The 19,398-nt window shown below is 41.6% G+C and overlaps 1 protein-coding gene across 2 annotated transcripts; it reads right to left on the minus strand.

Moving 5' to 3' along the window:
* Positions 1–708: 708 nt before the first annotated feature.
* On the minus strand, positions 709–17,521 carry mmadhcb (metabolism of cobalamin associated Db). 2 transcript variants are annotated; one of them, XM_042001259.1, is made up of 10 exons: positions 17,322–17,521; positions 13,528–13,623; positions 13,394–13,446; positions 12,386–12,530; positions 5,490–5,683; positions 5,194–5,302; positions 4,372–4,502; positions 2,477–2,563; positions 1,105–1,304; positions 709–940 (listed from the first exon to the last, which is right to left on the minus strand). In XM_042001259.1, the coding sequence occupies exons 3-10, from the start codon at positions 13,409–13,411 to the stop codon at positions 880–882; spliced, it is 945 nt and encodes a 314-aa protein (XP_041857193.1). In that variant the 5' UTR covers positions 13,412–13,446; positions 13,528–13,623; positions 17,322–17,521; the 3' UTR covers positions 709–879. The 2 variants fall into 2 exon arrangements, with proteins under 2 accessions (XP_041857193.1, XP_041857192.1); XM_042001258.1 differs by lacking the exon at positions 13,528–13,623.
* Between the last annotated feature and the right edge of the window lie 1,877 nt (positions 17,522–19,398).

A 19,398-nucleotide genomic window follows, 5' to 3' on the forward strand; every position in this document is an offset into this window, starting at 1 on the left:
CCAGTACAGAACCAGAACAGTTATCCCCAGTACAGAACCAGAACAGTTATCCCCAGTACAAAACCAGAACAGTTATCCCCAGTACAGAACCAGAACAGTTATCCCCAGTACAGAACCAGAACAGTTATCCCCAGTACAGAACCAGTTATCTCTCTTAACAAGGGCAGATGGATTGAATTTAAAGCACTTGAGAAATGAAAGAACATGATCCTCAAAGTGCTGCCTGATGGTCCAGATGAGAGTGGGCTCTGAAGCAAGAACATTACAACAGGAACACTGTACTGGGTCCTGAAAGGTGTCACCTTGCTTACTGAGGTGAGCCAGTAACGGTCTGCAGGACTCTCATGGTGCGAGATGTTAGGACAGCTGCTCTGTGTAATATAGAACACATCACTTGCGGCGAGGAGCTAGAGAACGAAGCGTAGAACCAAGGGATTCTATGGATGGCTGGTTTCATCACAGGGTGGGTGGTCCATGCCTATTTGGTAGTTGCAGTCAGAATTCCCAAGTTTCCAGCGGGAAAAAAAATCTGAACACTCCCAACGTCAGAGTTTCTTATAGAAAATTGGAGGTCTTCAGCCTCAACCTTAAAATCCAACATGGCTGCCCCGTGCAGGTGAATGAGAGGATTCAGGTTTTCTTGATTTTGATGTTAATCAGTAGTTTAATTAACAGAAGGTGTCAGAAAACTCACATCACACAGAGAAACAAGTGCTGCATGTCCTTTATTCTGATGGCAGTAGTGTTTAAACCTCTGAGATCTGAACCTACGAACATCCATCCAGACACGTGAAGATCTGTCTGGTCTTAAAATCCAAGTGGAACTATTTCTGGGATTAGAGATTAGCATGGACTCTTCACGTCATGCCGACGTCGGGGTTATGTTGCTGGCAGGGCAGGAGGACGATGCTTACTCAGTTCGAAACAACATCCACGGCAGCTGAGGACAGAGACAGCTGCTCATTTAAAGAAGATGTCGAGCTGTAATTTGACGTGTTAGACCGAGTGGTTACCAACATTTTCTGTGACGTGACTCAGAATGTAGATTTACATATTTCTGACTCAGATTTAACAGCATTTTGTAAAATTAGTGAGCACCATTACTGAGTCTGGGAGGTGGTCTGCAGCTTCATGGTGAGACTGCTGGGTGGTGCGCTGGTGAAAATTGTCCCCACAAACACGTGTGTCCCCCACAGAGAGTGTCGGATCACTCTGCAGCAGCCCAGGTCTTCAATCTGAAAGCCCAGGTGACGGTATCTGTCATCGGTCTCGAACAGCGTGTTGTTGGTGTATGTTCCAAAGAACTGCGGAGAAAACCAGACAAACAAGGCGTCACATGACAGCAGAGACTGCTGCTTACAAACACGCCGGTCTCATCACTGTGGGACAAACTCTGAAGATAGTGTGATGACAAATTTTAATCATTCAATCAATTATATGCTAATGACTTCACCATTTTAATTATATACAAGTATTTTATATTTTACAAGTTTATTTCATGTAGTCTTTTGTTCATCTAGTGTGTGCTCATGAAATAGTCTGGTAAGCGTGAGCAGAAAGAGCAGCAAGTTCATCAGCAGACTATGTGCTGGACAGCCGAGGCCAGACCGGTCCGAGAAACCAAACACCTGCATCCAAGAAGAGAAGAAACCACCACTGGTCAGTGTTCCCAACACTCTGCCCAACAAGGAGCCAGATAAGGGTATAAAACACTGAGGGGCCCTCTGCACAGACAGAGCTCCTCCAACTAATGTATGAACAACCTTCTCCTGCAAGATTAAAACACTTGGATTCAGTTCAGCTTTGTCATTATTTTCTCTATTTCTCACTGGACACTGGAAAAGGAAAAACTCCACAACACTAGCAGCCAGAACCAGAAACCAGGTCTTACTGTTGCTGTTTGTGGTGAAAACTCTGCTAACGTGTTCTCCTATGATTCTGCTTTTGTTTGACATGAACCATGAAGGTCCTGCTGGTTTCCATGGAGATGAAGGAGGTTTATAGTGAAGGATTCACTCTTCCTATCATAGACTATCTTGCGCTTCACTTTTTTCTGGATCCTCATGGTGTTTCTAAGGTGAATGTGGGGCTATCCCTGGATTCTCCTGACCTATACACACACACACAAACACACACCTTTACTTTTTTCCAGTCTTAGGAATTTGCTTAAAAGTATATAAAGTTATACTCCATATATATATATATATAGTTGTTATATTATAATGTTGGCATAAAAATAAATAAATAAAGCTTAAATATAAAGAAGTGATTGTACACATTTATAGTGTAGTGGACTTAGTCCAGGAAAATGGTGATTATTTCTCTGACAATAATCGTATCAAGAACACCAAGCATCATGACATCCCTGGATGTGAGACAGAATAAGGTCCATGCAGGACGCCATCTGCAGACTTCCAGACGAGGACGCAGACACGGAAACCAGAAACAACAACAGGAAGTGAGAGCAGGTTCTTACCGCGAGGCCTGAAGATGGCTCGATGAAGTCGGCCCAGAATCCTTCTCTCTGCAGGGCGCGGCAGATCTCCGCTGCTCCACCGACAAACTGAACAGAAGAACATTTCAATGACTTTCCACAGGATCCAATTCATCATCATATATTCCTGGTTTTCCATCTTTTTCCATCTGTGTACAACTCCACACAGGAAGCATGTCTGGTGTGTGTGTGAAGCATGTTTGGTGTGTGTGAAGCATGTTTGGTGCGTGTGTGAAGCATGTTTGGTGAGTGTGTGAAGCATGTTTGGTGAGAGTGTGAAGCATCTTTGGTGTGTGTGTGAAGCATGTTTGGTGAGTGTGTGAAGCATGTTTGGTGAGTGTGTGTGAAGCATGTTTGGTGCGTGTGTGAAGCATGTTTGGTGAGTGTGTGAAGCATGTTTGGTGAGTGTGTGAAGCATGTTTGGTGAGTGTGTGAAGCATCTTTGGTGTGTGTGTGAAGCATGTTTGGTGAGTGTGTGAAGCATGTTTAGTGCGTGTGTAAAGAATGTTTGGTGAGTGTGTGAAGCATGTTTGGTGAGAGTGTGAAGCATCTTTGGTGTGTGTGTGAAGCATGTTTGGTGAGTGTGTAAAGCATGTTTGGTGCATGTGTAAAGCATGTTTGGTGAGTGTGTGTAGCATGTTTGGTGAGTGTGTGAAGCATGTTTGGTGCGTGTGTGAAGCATGTTTGGTGCGTGTGTGAAGCATGTTTGGTGCGTGTGTGAAGCATGTTTGGTGAGTGTGTGAAGCATGTTTGGTGAGAGTGTGAAGCATGTTTGGTGCGTGTGTGAAGCATGTTTGGTGCGTGTGTGAAGCATGTTTGGTGCGTGTGTGAAGCATGTTTGGTGAGTGTGTGAAGCATGTTTGGTGAGTGTGTGAAGCATGTTTGGTGCGTGTGTGAAGCATGTTTGGTGCGTGTGTAAAGCACGTTTGGTGAGTGTGTGAAGCATGTTTGGTGAGTGTGTGAAGCATGTTTGGTGAGTGTGTGAAGCATGTTTGGTGAGTGTGTGAAGCATGTTTGGTGAGAGTGTGAAGCATGTTTGGTGCGTGTGTAAAGCATGTTTGGTGCGTGTGTGAAGCATGTTTGGTGAGTGTGTAAAGCATGTTTGGTGCATGTGTGAAGCATGTTTGGTGCAAGTGTAAAGCATGTTTGGTGCGTGTGTGAAGCATGTTTGGTGCGTGTGTGAAGCATGTTTGGTGCGTGTGTGAAGCATGTTTGGTGAGTGTGTGAAGAATGTTCATGTTTGGTGCGTGTGTGAAGCATGTTTGGTGATGTGTAAAGCATGTTTGGTGTGTGTGTGAAGCATGTTTGGTGCGTGTGTGAAGCATGTTTGGTGCGTGTGTGAAGCATGTTTGGTGATGTGTAAAGCATGTTTGGTGTGTGTGTGAAGCATGTTTGGTGCGTGTGTGAAGCATGTTTGGTGATGTGTAAAGCATGTTTGGTGCGTGTGTGAAGCATGTTTGGTGAGTGTGTGAAGCATGTTTGGTGCGTGTGTGAAGCATGTTTGGTGCGTGTGTGAAGAATGTTTGGTGTGTGTGTGAAGCATGTTTGGTGAGTGTGTGAAGCATGTTTGGTGCGTGTGTGAAGCATGTTTGGTGCGTGTGTGAAGCATGTTTGGTGCGTGTGTGAAGCATGTTTGGTGATGTGTAAAGCATGTTTGGTGCGTGTGTGAAGCATGTTTGGTGATGTGTAAAGCATGTTTGGTGCGTGTGTGAAGCATGTTTGGTGAGTGTGTGAAGCATGTTTGGTGCGTGTGTGAAGCATGTTTGGTGAGTGTGGAAATAAACAGGAAAATAACAGGATGAATGAAGTGAATGGAGGTAGTTCAGTTTCCTTGGTGAATGAAAAAAGTGGTTGGATTTCTCCAGAAAGAGTTTCACCTTGTCGAGCATCTGCTCTCTCTCCTGCTCCACCTCAGCAGACCACATCGTCATATCGTTCTGGGTCCTCTGGGTCACCGTGACAACCATCACATCACAGCATGGTGCGTCAGGAAACATGGAATGGAAATCTGTTCATCACATGATCAGGAGACACATGAGACACGCCGTGTCCTTAGCAACAAGTTTAGCCACAATGCCATTGCTTGGCGGTCCACGTCCTATATGTTGTTTGTTTGAAGCGAACTGAGAGCTTAGTTTGTAGAAGGACCAGAGTTCATGTCTTTGATCCGCATCAGAGGGCATCACACCTTTCCAGATAAAGTGGATTTTCCGGGCAAACTAACTAGGATTGTAATCAGAAGGACTGGTGTGAAAGCACCTTTAGAGATTTCCACAGTCCTCCACATCCTGAGATCAGTGAGGCATGGTGGTGGCAGCATCATGAACATGGATGTTTCCCATCTGGGAAATGAATCTGAACTAAGGATTGATGGATGGAGCAAAGTTCAGACAAATTCCTGCTTCTTCTTGATGGTTTTCTTTAGTAATTTGATTATGTCTGTTGGTTTTCTTTAGTAATTTGATTTTGTCTGTTGGTTTTCTTTAGTAATTTGATTTTGTCTGTTGGTTTTCTTTAGTAATTTGATTTTGTCTGTTGGTTTTCTTTAGTAATTTAATTTTGTCTGTTGGTTTTCTTTAGTAATTTGATTTTGTCCTTCAGAAGGTTCTGTAAACAGTTTAAATGTGGATTTTTCTTTTGGCAAGTCAGACAATAAGGTTGGATGTAGGGAGTGTGAGGAATCAGGAAGAGTGATGCACCTTTCTTTAAGAGCTGAGGACAGGACTGTATAGCACACTCTACTGCTGAGTTGTTGAAGTATCCCTCAGATGGATCCACATTTTCAGAAGAGGTTGTAGAATCTTTGTTCTGAGAAAGAAACAAACAACACATGTGAGAAAAACCACCTTCTCTCCATTTCAATTCATTCATTCAGGATTCATGGACAGCGCTGGAAGACAATCCATCACCGTCACAGCAGAGTTTCATATTTCTAGGACAGCAGAGTCAGTGAGTCTGCGATATGTTTACCTGGTAGACCAGATTACAGACTTACAGACACCTGAAGCTCATGTCTGGCATCGCTGGATGGAGGCCGGGTGTCGGGAAACATCCTCATGCCTACGCTCGTTTTCTGCTCCTCCAGTCCTTCCAGACGGCAGTCCAAACCCACTGAACCAGGCAGCTGTGAGCTCCGGTCCAGGAGCCCAGAAGACCTCATGGTCTCATCAGACAACAGGCTCCGGAGTCCTGGACCAGAACAGCATGTTAGGAAGGTCTATCATAATGGAAGTTACTGAATACAATGAACATTTTCCTCATGGCCATAGTTCTCATACTGTTGTACGTGTACTACTGGTGGTACTCACACTCCCCCTAGTGGTACTAAGAAGAATTTCCTGATATCAACCACATAATCTGTAAATTACAGATAATATTATCATCAAATTCAAACCATCATCTCTCTGGTTTCACATGTTTCATCAACATCAAACCAAATCCGGGAGAGAGTTTCAGATCTGAACTTTAAGCTGACAGCAGCTCCAGGTGAGCTCCAGGTGAGCTGGTTTTCACGGCGCTGTGAAGATGTCATGTGATCCGATCATACGCCCATGATCACAGATCCAAGAAGAATGCCTCTGCTTTTTTACTACAGAAGGGTTTCTCTTCACTTACTTTTCTACTTTTCCAGGTAAAATGTTAGAGAACCAGTTCTTATTTACAAACATGGGCCAAGATGCCGAAGTAGATGTAAAAACAAAACCTTATAAACGTACTAAACCCAGTAAAAACACAGATCCTCTTAAAAATGACGTAAAATGAATGAATATAAAAGTAGAAGAAAATGTATTAAGGCTGTTTTAAACAGAGGAGAGAAGAAATGTCTGTATGTGTGTGTGTGTGTGTGTGGGGGGGGGGGGGGGATAGTCCAACCTATATATTTGTGTGTGTGTGGGTGGGATGGGGGGTGGTCCAACCTATAAATATATGTGTGTGTGTGTGTATGTGGGATGGGGGGTGGTCCAACCTGTCTCTTCCTAAAACTTATGTTTTCCTTGGCTTTTTTTACACTCTTGAGATGTTGACATTTTGCTTCTGTTTGTATATTTTAACTTGTCTTATTTATTTGATTGATTTTATTTTTAGTCTTCTGTACAGCATTTTGGTCCTCTGGGATTGTGTCTTATAAATACAGTTGGATTGGACTGGATGTCAGGTATGATGGTGTTAGGCCCAGGATTGGTTTACTATTGATGAAGCTGCCGAGTATGAAGGACCAACCCACCAACCAGTGAAGGTCACAGTGGTGAGTGTGGAAGTGTTTGATGCCATTTTTTAGATGATGTCACCTTAGTCCAGAACTTGGAGTATTGCCATCTTACTGATATAATATGATGCTTTAAATTTGGTGGTACAAAAATATTTAAAAACTTTAAAACTGGAATGGATGTTGCTTTTCTGTTGATATATTAATTTTCTGCATTTTACTTAATGGGGAAAAAAGGTGTTTTATTGGAATAAATAGAACTTTTTTCTATTTGGATTGGGTGATCGTGTGTATTTTTGAGCCCTATGTGTTAATAAAATAAGTTGAAGTGAAAAACGAAATTATCAGATTGTTTAAGTGGGGTTGCTCTTTAAAATAAAAAAGATACCAAACATGGCAGTGGTAAACATTTTTCATGTGGTGTTTTTTATCTGCATGTACTGATGGACTTAGACCTAAACTTTGAGAACCACATGTAGGGAACCACAAAGTCAGCCTACTATCACCTTAAGAACATATCAAGGTAAAAGATGTGATGTTTCAGCAGGACCTGGAAAAACTAGTCCAGCTTCCATCTTTAGTCGGCTTGATTATTGTAACTGTATTTTACAAGTTCTACCTAAACCATCAGTCAGACACCTGCAGCTGATCCAGAACTCTGCTGCTCCAGTCCTCACTAAGACCAAGAATGTGGACCACATCAGTCCAGCTCTGAGGTCTTTACACTGGCTGCTGGTCCGTCAGAGGATAGACTTTAAAGTTCTGCTGCTGGTCTAGAAAGCTCTGAATGGTTTAGGACCAACATACATCAGAGACCTAAACTTCCAGGAAGCATCAGATCAGCTGAAACATCCAGTTTAATTAGATCCCACTTGTTCTCTGCTGCATGGACTAGTTTTTATTTAGAGTCCAGATCTGCATTTGGTTCTGTTAAGCTTGAATTTATAACTTGATCATGTTTTAATACTACGCTAGCAGCCTTTAGCTAGCTAACGTTATTCAAATGTGTTGTTTTCTCTTAAAGTTGCAGAGTGAAGCAGAGAAAAGTCGACCTGCATACAGTAAACAGAAGAAGCATGCACAGCTAACTCCACCACTTCAGTTTGAAAAACAAAGAAAATATCACCCCAAGTCACCAGAAGCTGTGCGGCTGAACAGGGCCGTGGCAGAAAACATCTGAGGATCAGGTTCACGTTTACACAGTGGAGAAACCTCTTATTGCAAAAACTCTTCAAACAGTGAAGAAAATTCAGACCAGTGAGACGAACACTTCAACAGTCATTTATAAAGTGCACTTTTTGAACTCTAGTGTGCCTCTAGTGCACTTTTCACTTTCAGCTTTTTAAAATTGTTTTGGACTGTAGCTGAGAAAACAGCATTTCAAATGTGTTGAGTTCACTTTAACTGGTTATTGTCTACTGGTATAGTTTATTACCTTAAATAATGTTCTAATTATTGTTTCTTTTGTGTGTCGTGCTACCTTAGACAACCCAAAATGTTCTTGCTATTTTTGTTGCTATTATTGTTAGTTTTTTGGATAATTTGCACATTTAAAGAATAATATTTGAGACAACCTTAAAATATTGTCAAATTGTTATTTACATTTATTTAACTAGCATCTGCGATTCAGTTAAGAAAAAATGTTACAAGTTGAGATTGTAAAGTTTTTCATGTTAATAAAAACATTGTTTACACCTTTAGGATTAATCTTTTTTTATCCCATGGTATTGAAAATGGTATTGAGTATTGAACATTTTCCTGGGTATCGATATCGAGTTTGAAATTTTATTATCATGAGAACCCTTGCAAGTATATGATCGCCACACACTTCTAAACCTCCGACCTTCATTTGAGACGTTGATTCAGTTTGGACGGAGTGGATAGAGAGCCCATCGCCCTCCATTTCTCTCTGATATACCACGTCACCTCTACTGTGTCCTGGCTCCACCCACAAGCAGAAGATGCAGGCGTTGGGGGAAACGCAGCGGCCGACTCATCCGGCTGAAAGCTTACTGGATGCACTGTCATACTGTCTTCGTGGGGAATACTGGGTCAGCATCTTGGTGCTTTATCCCATGACACTATTTGGATCCGTTCGGCTCCATTAGTTCCTGTGGTTGGTCTGGGTGAAAAACAACAGACCCGCCGCCTCTTCTTCCTCCACCGTGAGCGCGGGGTGACACTTCAGTACCTGCAGCCACTTCCCCGGGATCCACAGATGGCTTTCACCCCAGCCGCAGCCCCTGTCAGGATGGCCCTGGTGAATGATAGATCCCTAGCCAACAAAACCTTCATCCTAAAAGACTGATTACAAGGAAAACTATATTTTTAAACAGATTGCACCAGCAGCCTCTTATCCCAGTTTTGAGAAGAGTCAAGTCATGTAGCAGATGCTTTTATCCAAATCGACTTGCATCTGAAGGTGTTAGGTAGTAGCGTTAAGGGTTTTGCCTAAGGATCCCACTGGAAGCTGTTAATATTCGTCCTGTTTGGGATTCAAACTCAGGTCTCCCACATGGGAGACGAATGAACTCTCACATTGACTCAACATGTCTAACAACATTAAATACTGCAGCTCTGCTAAAAACAAAGGTTTCTAAGCTCAAATTTGAGCCCTGGTTAAACTACCCTCCACACGCTGCCAGGCACATGCAGGAGAGCTGAGAGAAAGTGGAAGAAGGATAAGTTGCAGATGTCTTTCCTGATGCTCAGGGATAGCTAGCGTCTTTATCAGAGAACTGTGAAATCTGCCAAGACACAGCATTCCTCTGACATTATTGCCCCTAACTGTCATAATCCTTGCGTCCTTTTTAATACTATCAACTGTGTTCTCAACGCCCCACAATCAGTTTGCAGCAAGAGTTCAGCTGCAATGTGTGAAAATTTCTTGAGTTTTTTATTAAAAAGGTTGCTAGCATTAGAGCCCATGTTAGCCCTCCCTCCTATGACCTCTCCTTTCCAGTCACGTGCTTGGCTGTTTTTAACCAGTTTGAGCCTGTTAGCCTGCCCTTTCTGGGAAAGATAAGTAATCAGATGAAGGCAACTGGATCTCCAAATGATCCACTTCCACCTAGGCCTGTCGCGATAAGCAATAAGTCAATTAATTGAACGATAAGAAAATAAGAGCACGATAAGTTTGCCGGCCGCGATAATTTTTATTAGTCCCCCCCTTTACCATAGACTGTGTATGACAATAGGTTTCACTATGGCGTATTTCGACTAAACGCTCTGGTTTCTTGCGGAGTGATCTCTCTGGTGTCATACTTGACAGCAGCATGTTGCAGCACGAGCCGGTAAGCCGCATTTGTTTTGCAGGGCTGCCAACACGCAATGGCCGTGAGACTTGCGTATTTAAGTGGCTTCTCACGCTCTTGCGCTAAACCTCCGATTCTCATGCTGAAATATGTAAATAAGTCGAATGGAGAAATAATAGATGCAAGCACCTCCTCTTTTATCATTTCGCTGCTCCCCACATGTAAGCAGAACACACACATTCTAGCTTACGACGTCAGTACAAAGCCCCCACTTCCTGGTCTACCGTAATAACCCCTGTAATCCGCAGGCACATTACGCAAATAGAGTCAGCTTATATACTAGCGTATTTGACAAAATACACATTAAGAGCAATGCCGGCTAATCGAGAGGTTTGGGAGGATTCCCAGTGGGCCGCATTACTTTTGGGCCGGCGTCCCGGCGTATGTGAAAAGGCGCTTTTATTTATTTAGTTTATTGATCTTTGAAAATGTGTACTTGCATTATTATGGCATATGTCATTATATTAGTTGAGAATGGTCTCAAAATGACACATTAGCGCTTTGCGCAATATTATCGTTTATCCCGATAATTTCTGAGAAAATTTATCGTACAGCTAAATTTGTTATCGTGACAGGCCTACTTCCACCTCGCCTTTTAAAGAGGTTTTTTCTAACATGTTACCATACGTAGTCAATATTTTAAATGGAAGCCCTGCAGATGGGGTTGTGCTGGCAAGTTTTTAACATGCAGTAGTGACACATATGATTAAGAAGCCTGGCCTACATGCATCTGTACTCTCAAACTTTAGGCCGATCCTCTAAACTCCCCTTTCTATCTGGATTTTGGAGAAAATTGTGTACTGCCAATTAAAATCATTCCTAGAGAAGTTCAACATCCTCGGCGTGTTCCAGTCTGGGTTCTAAACCCTTAACACTACTGAGTCAGCACTGTTCAGGGTCCTTAATGATGTTTTCTTGAACACAGACTCTGGTCGCTGTGTTGGTTTGGTTCTATTGGACCTGACAGCTGCCTTCGTCACAGTGGACCCTCTTTTTATCATACCTGGAGAGTTCTGTGGGTTTTCAGGGTGGTGCTTTGGATCGGTTTAGGTCGGTCTTACCTAACAGAAAGAAGCTTATGTGTCTGCTGAGTCCTCTCCAGCACCTCTCATATGTGGGGTCCCTTAAGATTCTGTCCTTGGGCCTCTTCTCTTTTCACTTTACCTACTTCCTCTTGGTTCATTTCTCAGGAAATTTAATATATCATGTCATTTTTATGCTGACGATGGTCAGATTTATGTTCCACTGAAGCAGGAAAAGGCTCACTCCATAAATCACCTACTCTGGTGCATTACCGAAATGAAGGCATGGATGTCTCTAACTCTGTTGCATTTTAATGACAATAAGACTGAGGTTCTATTGTTTGGGCCTAGCAATTCCTCCAAAGTTGACCTTGATCTAGGCACATTAAAACAGTATCTGCAGCATACAGCTACAAACCTCAGTGTAAAGCTAGACAGCACTCTCAAGTTTGATGTACAGGTTAATTCAGTAGTTAAATCCTTTTTTGTTTGCATCTGAGACTACTGGCTAAAGTTAAATCTCTCCTTTCTTTGCATCACTTTGAGATTTCAATCCATGTTTTTATCACACCTCGTCTAGACTATTCTAATGTACTTTATTCTGGGCTCAGTCAGACGTTAGTTGCATGACTCCAGCTGGTTTTGAACGCTGCTGCTCGGCTTTTACCTGTTACTAGGAAACAACAGCATATTACCCCAATCTTAGTTTCTTTCCATTGGCTTCCTTTTAGCATTCATTTTAAAATACTTTTATTTGATTTTAAATGTTTTCATGGCCTGGCTCCTTACGTCCCGTCCTGTTCTCTCAGGTCGGAAGATCAATTACTGTTAGCAGTCCCTGAGTCCAAGAGGAAGATCAGAGGAGACCAAGCGTTATCAGTCACCGGCCCAAAACTACCGCTGAACTGGCCGATTCACTTCCTGTTTTTAAGTCCCTTCTTACAACACATTAATTCTCATTGCATTTTAATTTAGTCTGAGTTGCTGGCTTTTATTGGTACCTCTACTTTTTTTTTAATTACTATTATGTTGTTATGAGTTTTTACCTTGTGTTTATTTGCTGTCTTGTACCTTTGCTGTGTACAGCACTCTGGTCGACAGCGTTGTTTTTAAAGTGCTTTACAAAGAATTGAATTGGATTATCCAGTTACCTAGAGATCTACTGATGAAGACCAGGCTGACAGATAATGAGAAAGTTTGGTTCCTAATATTAAAATCGAATGAGGACTGGATTAGAACGTATTTGATAGCAGGAACAGTTTAGAATCATTTCTGTTGCTTTTTATGAATTAAAACAACAGAATGAACACCTTCCATCCAAAGTGATTCCATGACTGCTGTGACATACCAATGTGAGATGGGGTGGTGGCCATCTTGGATTCATCAAAGCCCAGAGACCCAGCAGCAGAGAGGGTTCTGGTTCCAGCCAGACTATTCACCAACACGTGGATCCCTGGAAGGTAGCTGACCAATCTGGATCTGCTGCACAAAATCTGAAGCAACAAAAAAACAAGTTGATGAAGGGTTTACTAACATGGCGTAAATATCCAGTCCAGTAAATAGTATATCCGGTCACCGGATACTGGCAGGGACAACCACATTTTATACAAACCAAACATTTATAAAACTTTCCATAAAGTTATTTTGAGCGATTTCTCAGCTAACTTCTGTTAACTTAGCTGACCGAAGTGAAAACACGCTGAGCCGAATGCTGGGATGGGAGTGCCGTCTGGTTCGCTTGAAGTGGAGAAATGATCAGAAGCTCTCAAGTGGACAGAGATGTTCTCCTGCTTTTCTACATTCCTGTATAACTGCTGGACGTCCTTTCGGGGCTGAAAAATCTCGTTTTCCACTTGTGAATAATCTTTCTCTCTGTAGAATGACGGACTCCAGATAGTCTGGAAATGACCTGATAACCTTCCCAGGCTGACGGGCAGCAACAGTTGCTTCTCTAAGATCGTTGCCGTTGTCTTTCCTCCTACTGATCATCTTTATTTCTGTAGGAACCATGAGGATTGATGCAGCTTTCCATACACTGACTGTGCTTAATTCTTATTCAATAAACAACAGTGTAACCTGCCATGTGTTGTTGTTCACCTGACCTGGATTTACTAGGACTCAGTGGGGGATTTTTCCCCATTTGATGAGCTGATATGCAAAACCTTATAACTGAACAAGAATATTGAGTCTTTTTCCATGAACATGCTCCCAGTGCCTCCATTATGAGGTTAATCTCCAAATCAATACAAAATCCTGCAGCTGATTCCATGCAATGCAAAATCTGTTTATTTTAATATGGTTAACCTGGACCAACTTAACCAGGAAAGGATTCAGTAAACAGAGGAGAGCTCCTCACCTGACTCAAACAGGCCATGCCGCTGTGTTTACTGGCGGTGTCCAGTCCAGAGTCTGAAAGAAGACATGTTGGTACGATTAGGGCCTGTTCCAGAAAGTCTGAGTATGTAACCCTGACTACGTAAACCTCTTCACCGACAGGTCCAACACGAAACCCTGAATTTCTACCTGTCACCTCTACCCGGGGCAGCGGTCAGACATGGGTTGTCATAGCAACGTGATTCCAGGAGACTTGAATTAATACATACTAATGTTAATTAATACACAAATTAAATGAACAGATATTTACTCATTTCATGACTTATTTCATAAACATATTTATTACTGAACAAAAACATGACAGGAAGTCTAGTTTTAGGGTTGCAGGAACTTTTGTTGCTTAAACATCAACACAAAACCTGAAACCTGCAGCAGACAGACGGAAATCACCTCCAAAACCATTTTCTCCCTCTGATAGTACCTGACAATACCTGATACTACCTGATACTACCTGATGGTACCTGATGGTACATGATAGTACCTGATAGTATCTGATAGTACCTGACAGTACCTGATACTACCTGATGGTACCTGATGGTACATGATAGTACCTGATAGTATCTGATAGTACCTGACAGTACCTGATACTACCTGATGGTACCTGATGGTACCTGATAGTACCTGATAGTACCTGACAGTACCCGATAGTACCTGATGGTACCTGATAGTACCTGATGGTATCTGATGGTACCTGATGGTACCTGATAGTACCTGATAGCATCTGATAGCACCTGATGGTACCTGACAGTACCTGATACTACCTGATGGTACCTGATGGTACATGATAGTACCTGATAGTATCTGATAGTACCTGACAGTACCTGATACTACCTGATGGTACCTGATGGTACCTGATAGTACCTGATAGTACCTGACAGTACCCGATAGTACCTGATGGTACCTGATAGTACCTGATGGTATCTGATGGTACCTGATGGTACCTGATAGTACCTGATAGCATCTGATAGCACCTGATGGTACCTGACAGTACCTGATGGTACCTGATGGTATCTGATGGTACCTGATGGTACCTGATAGTACCTGATAGTACCTGACAGTACCTGATGGTACCTGATGGTACCTGATAGTACCTGATGGTACCTGATGGTACCTGATGGTACCTGATGGTACCTGATAGCATCTGATAGCACCTGATAGTACCCGATAGTACCTGACAGTACCTGACAGTACCTGACAGTACCTGACAGTACCTGATACTACCTGATAGTACCTGATAGTACCTGACAGTACCTGACAGTACCCGATAGTACCCGATAGTATCTGATAGTACCTGACAGTACCCGATAGTACCCGATAGTACCCGATACTACCTGATACTACCCGATAGTACCTGACAGTACCTGATACTACCTGATAGTATCTGATAGTACCTGATATTACCTGATAGTATCTGATAGTACCTGATACTACCTGATCCTACCTGATCCTACCCGATAGTACCTGATACTACCCGATAGTACCTGACAGTACCTGATACTACGTGATGGTACCTGATGGTACATGATAGTACCTGATACTACCCGATAGTACCTGACAGTACCTGATACTACCTGATGGTACCTGATGGTACATGATAGTACCTGATAGTATCTGATAGTACCTGACAGTACCTGATACTACCTGATACTACCTGATGGTACCTGATGGTACATGATAGTACCTGATAGTATCTGATAGTACCTGACAGTACCTGATACTACCTGAACCTACCTGATGGTACCAGATGGTATCTGATAGTACCTGATAGTACCTGACAGTACCCGATAGTACCCGATAGTACCTGATGGTACCTGATAGTACCTGATACTACCTGATAGTATCTGACAGTACCTGATAGTACCTGATACTACCTGACAGTACCTGATACTACCTGATAGTATCTGATAGTACCTGATGGTATCTGATGGTACCTGATGGTACCTGATAGTATCTGATAGCATCTGATAGCACCTGATAGTATCCGATAGTACCTGACAGTACCTGATACTACCTGATGGTACCTGATGGTACATGATAGTACCTGATAGTATCTGATAGTACCTGACAGTATCTGATACTACCTGAACCTACCTGATGGTACCAGATGGTATCTGATAGTACCTGATAGTACCTGATAGTACCTGATAGTACCTGACAGTACCCGATAGCACCTGATAGCACCCGATAGTACCTGACAGTACCTGATACTACCTGATAGTACCTGATAGTATCTGATAGTATCTGATAGTACCTGACAGTACCCGATACTACCCGATAGTACCTGACAGTACCTGATACTACCTGATAGTATCTGATAGTACCTGATACTACCTGATATTACCTGATAGTATCTGATAGTACCTGACAGTAGCTGATACTACCTGATCCTACCTGATCCTACCTGATAGTACCTGACAGTACCCGACAGTACCCGACAGTACCTGATACTACCTGATACTACCTGATACTACCTGATAGTACCTGATAGTAACTGATACTACCTGATAGTACCTGACAGTATCCGACAGTACCTGATACTACCTGATAGCATCTGATGGTACCTGATGGTACCTGATAGTACCTGATAGCATCTGATAGTACCTGATAGTACCTGACAGTACCTGATACTACCTGATACTACCTGATAGTATCTGACAGTACCTGATAGTACCTGATACTACCTGACAGTACCTGATACTACCTGATAGTATCTGATAGTACCTGACAGTACCTGATACTACCTGATAGTACCTGATAGTACCTGATAGTACCTGATAGTATCTGATAGTACCTGATAGTACCTGATAGTACCTGATAGTATCTGATAGTACCTGATAGTATCTGATAGTACCTGATAGTACCTGATAGTATCTGATAGTACCTGATAGTATCTGATAGTACCTGATAGTATCTGATAGTATCTGATAGTACCTGCCTGCAGCACCAGAGTAACGTCTCTCTCCTCTCTAGCAGCACCTGTCCTCCTCATCCTCTCTTCTTTAGTTCTAATCATGTTCCAGTACAATACAGTACCTTTCTAACAGATTTCTTTATACTTCCTTTTCAGTCGTCTCCATGTGTATGTTCTCCAGTGGGATTGAACATACATAAAACTAAGATTTTCTTCTGTCCATTATTTAAGCCCACATGCTGCAGTTTTAATGAGGTTAAATATCCAGTCAGTGGAGCAGTGGCAGCAGTTTTCTCCCATGAAGCATCTCTGTCCTCAGCAGCAGCAGCAGACTTTTCTTCTTTACTAAAAACCTCTTTGTATTGTCCATATGCTTCAATAAGAACCTCTCGCTCCAATGGGGTAAAATAACTAGCCTTTTGTCTGCGGTTGCCATGGTGAATCCAGGTATCAGAGATCTACTGATTATAGATTTTTGCTTTAGTTTCCAACTCTGGGCAAAGCCAACTCACAGCAGCTGATCTGGAACCGAAAACTCAGACATGCTCAGCTCAGACCAAGTTAACCCAGAGTTTCCGACTAGACCCAGACCAAGTTAACCCAGAGTTTCCGACTAGACCCAGACCAAGTTAACCCAGAGTTTCTGACTAGACTAGTTGAACCTCCTTTCTGGAACCGGCCCTATGAGCCTTATCTAATGTAAAACACCTGATATCTCTGACGATGCATTTTCAATAAAAGAAGAGAAATGGAATAAAAACTAACTGCGAACATTTCAGAGATAAACAGAACTCAGAGTAACGTTCGGTGAACTAAAATAGCCATGAACACTGCCATCACTAGCTAAACTTCACAACACAAACATAATAAACATAAAAACAAGCCACCCAAAGAAGAAAACAACAGTATGTGGTTCAGTTTGGTGAAGTGATAAAGACTGGTTCAAGTTGCAAAGAGGCTAGCAGAGACGTTAACTTACCCAACAACACAAAGTTCAAACAAAACGACTCCGTTCATTAATTACGGCCCAGAAAGAGAAGCAGCATATTAATCCACATTTAAATTATTATTTTTATATCACCTTTCCTTTCTATGTATTTCTTTAAATTATAAAAATTGTATGACTGAATACAAATATCTGTTTCACCTTGAACGATTCAACAATGCGCATGCGCGGTAGAGAAGGCTAGTCGTCTTCTTCGCTTGATTTTTATGGCAGTTGTGAGATTACGTGTCAGTGCATTACTGCCACCAAACGGTCTGGAGTGTGAATCGGGATTAAATGGGACGCGGAAAAGGCGCTTTTACACACTTGAAAGCATTTAAAGGATCTATTTTGGTGTTCTAAGTCACTATCAGATCCTATAAAAACCAACTGCCACACAAAGTATACACTTAACAAAAGTAAATAAACATACATAAAAATAAATTAAGTAAAAATAATATAAAATAAAAAGTAAATAAGTACTAAGAAAGCATTTAAATTAAAACCGTTTTTTCCAAAAATGCTAAAAAATTACTGACTGACTCATTCTCCGCTACATTCAGAGAATTTGCAAATGGTTTTAACTCGATTTTTCAAAAATGAAACATAAATCTGATAAGTTAATTTGTGGCTTTTTCTTCAGATCATGTCATATTTTCTATCTGGAGCCGTCTCAGTTTGGGTGAAGTCTTTGAGTACATTAACTCCTCTTTCACCACTGATTTCACACTTAGTGTTTTATCAACTTCTTGTATGATATTAGGATAAAGTAAGATGAGCCTAAAACGCTGAATATGCCCAAAGCTTTGAATGTCATTGGTCACATGAGAGTGGTGTTTTAAAACAAGCTCCAACACTATGTTTCTAAACACTATGCTTCAGGAAGAGTGACACAAGCTCCGAAGCTTCGTATCATTTGCCCATCACTACAAGTTACACCTAAAAGAGGCTCAGTTCCAGCTCTCTGCTCTGTCGGCTCTAATGTCTTTCACCAACTTTATATTCTGCATTCAGAGCTGTGGCTGATGGATGATGCTTGACCAAAACAGTTTTACAGGCTGACACTGTCCACGGATAGAAGTAATGATACCTGCGGCTGTATAAACACTAACAAAAATACTAGTTTGTGTTGTGAATTTTTTTTTTCTCTTTACCAACATCCAGTAAGAAAATAAGAAAATAATGACTAAGCTGAACCAAATCAAAGTATTTTAGGCCTTGTTTACACCACAACGTTTCCATGCAAAGCCCCAAAATCTTCCTTTGTGTATTTGAAACAAGTTACATTTACACAACAGTTGAGTAAAAACTGCCTCAGTGCAGTAGTGTGTACGCCAGGCCTGTAGAGGACAGTCAAACTTTGCAACAACACACCCAACGTGTGCACAACATCATCATCCGCCCTGGTAGTAGAGGTAGGGATGGGCGATACCAACATTTTTCCTGTTGATACAATGCCCTGAGTTTATGGTACTTTTACATGGATACCGATACGGATACTTCTTGGCCCCTCATGAAAATCACGATTTTACATTGTGCATTAAAATCTTTATTGCAAGGGCGGTATGAAATGAACTCAATAAATAAACTCAAGAACATCAATACTTAAAAGAAATGTTTTTCAAACAATAATAATTTATACTGATGATGAGAAAATAAGATAAATTAAGTTTTTTAAAATGATAAAATAATTAATCTACAGCTCAATAAAAGACTATTCACATTTATTAAATGAAAAATAAAAAATATATAATATGTAACAGTAATATGATAAATAGAATAAAAACAAAACCTCACCATCACTTACAGCAGCAGCATCTGATAGGCTGCCACAATCATGTGACACAGAAGGAAAACACTGTTGCTGGGCTTCACACACAACTGTTTTTGCCTAAAACTCTCAGAAGTGAAAACAAATGGCATGTTTTGTATTAGCAGAGTGGTATCTCGATACTCAAAAAAATATCAAATCCAATATTTTGAATGTCTGATATTGAATTATTGACTCCAGAGTATCGATACGCCCATCCCTGTGTAGAGGTGTGCCAGCTATCTAGCACATGTAATCTCT

The sequence above is a fragment of the Melanotaenia boesemani genome, chromosome 12 (genome assembly GCF_017639745.1).
Source record: "Melanotaenia boesemani isolate fMelBoe1 chromosome 12, fMelBoe1.pri, whole genome shotgun sequence".
In the NCBI taxonomy this organism is placed as follows: domain Eukaryota; kingdom Metazoa; phylum Chordata; class Actinopteri; order Atheriniformes; family Melanotaeniidae; genus Melanotaenia; species Melanotaenia boesemani.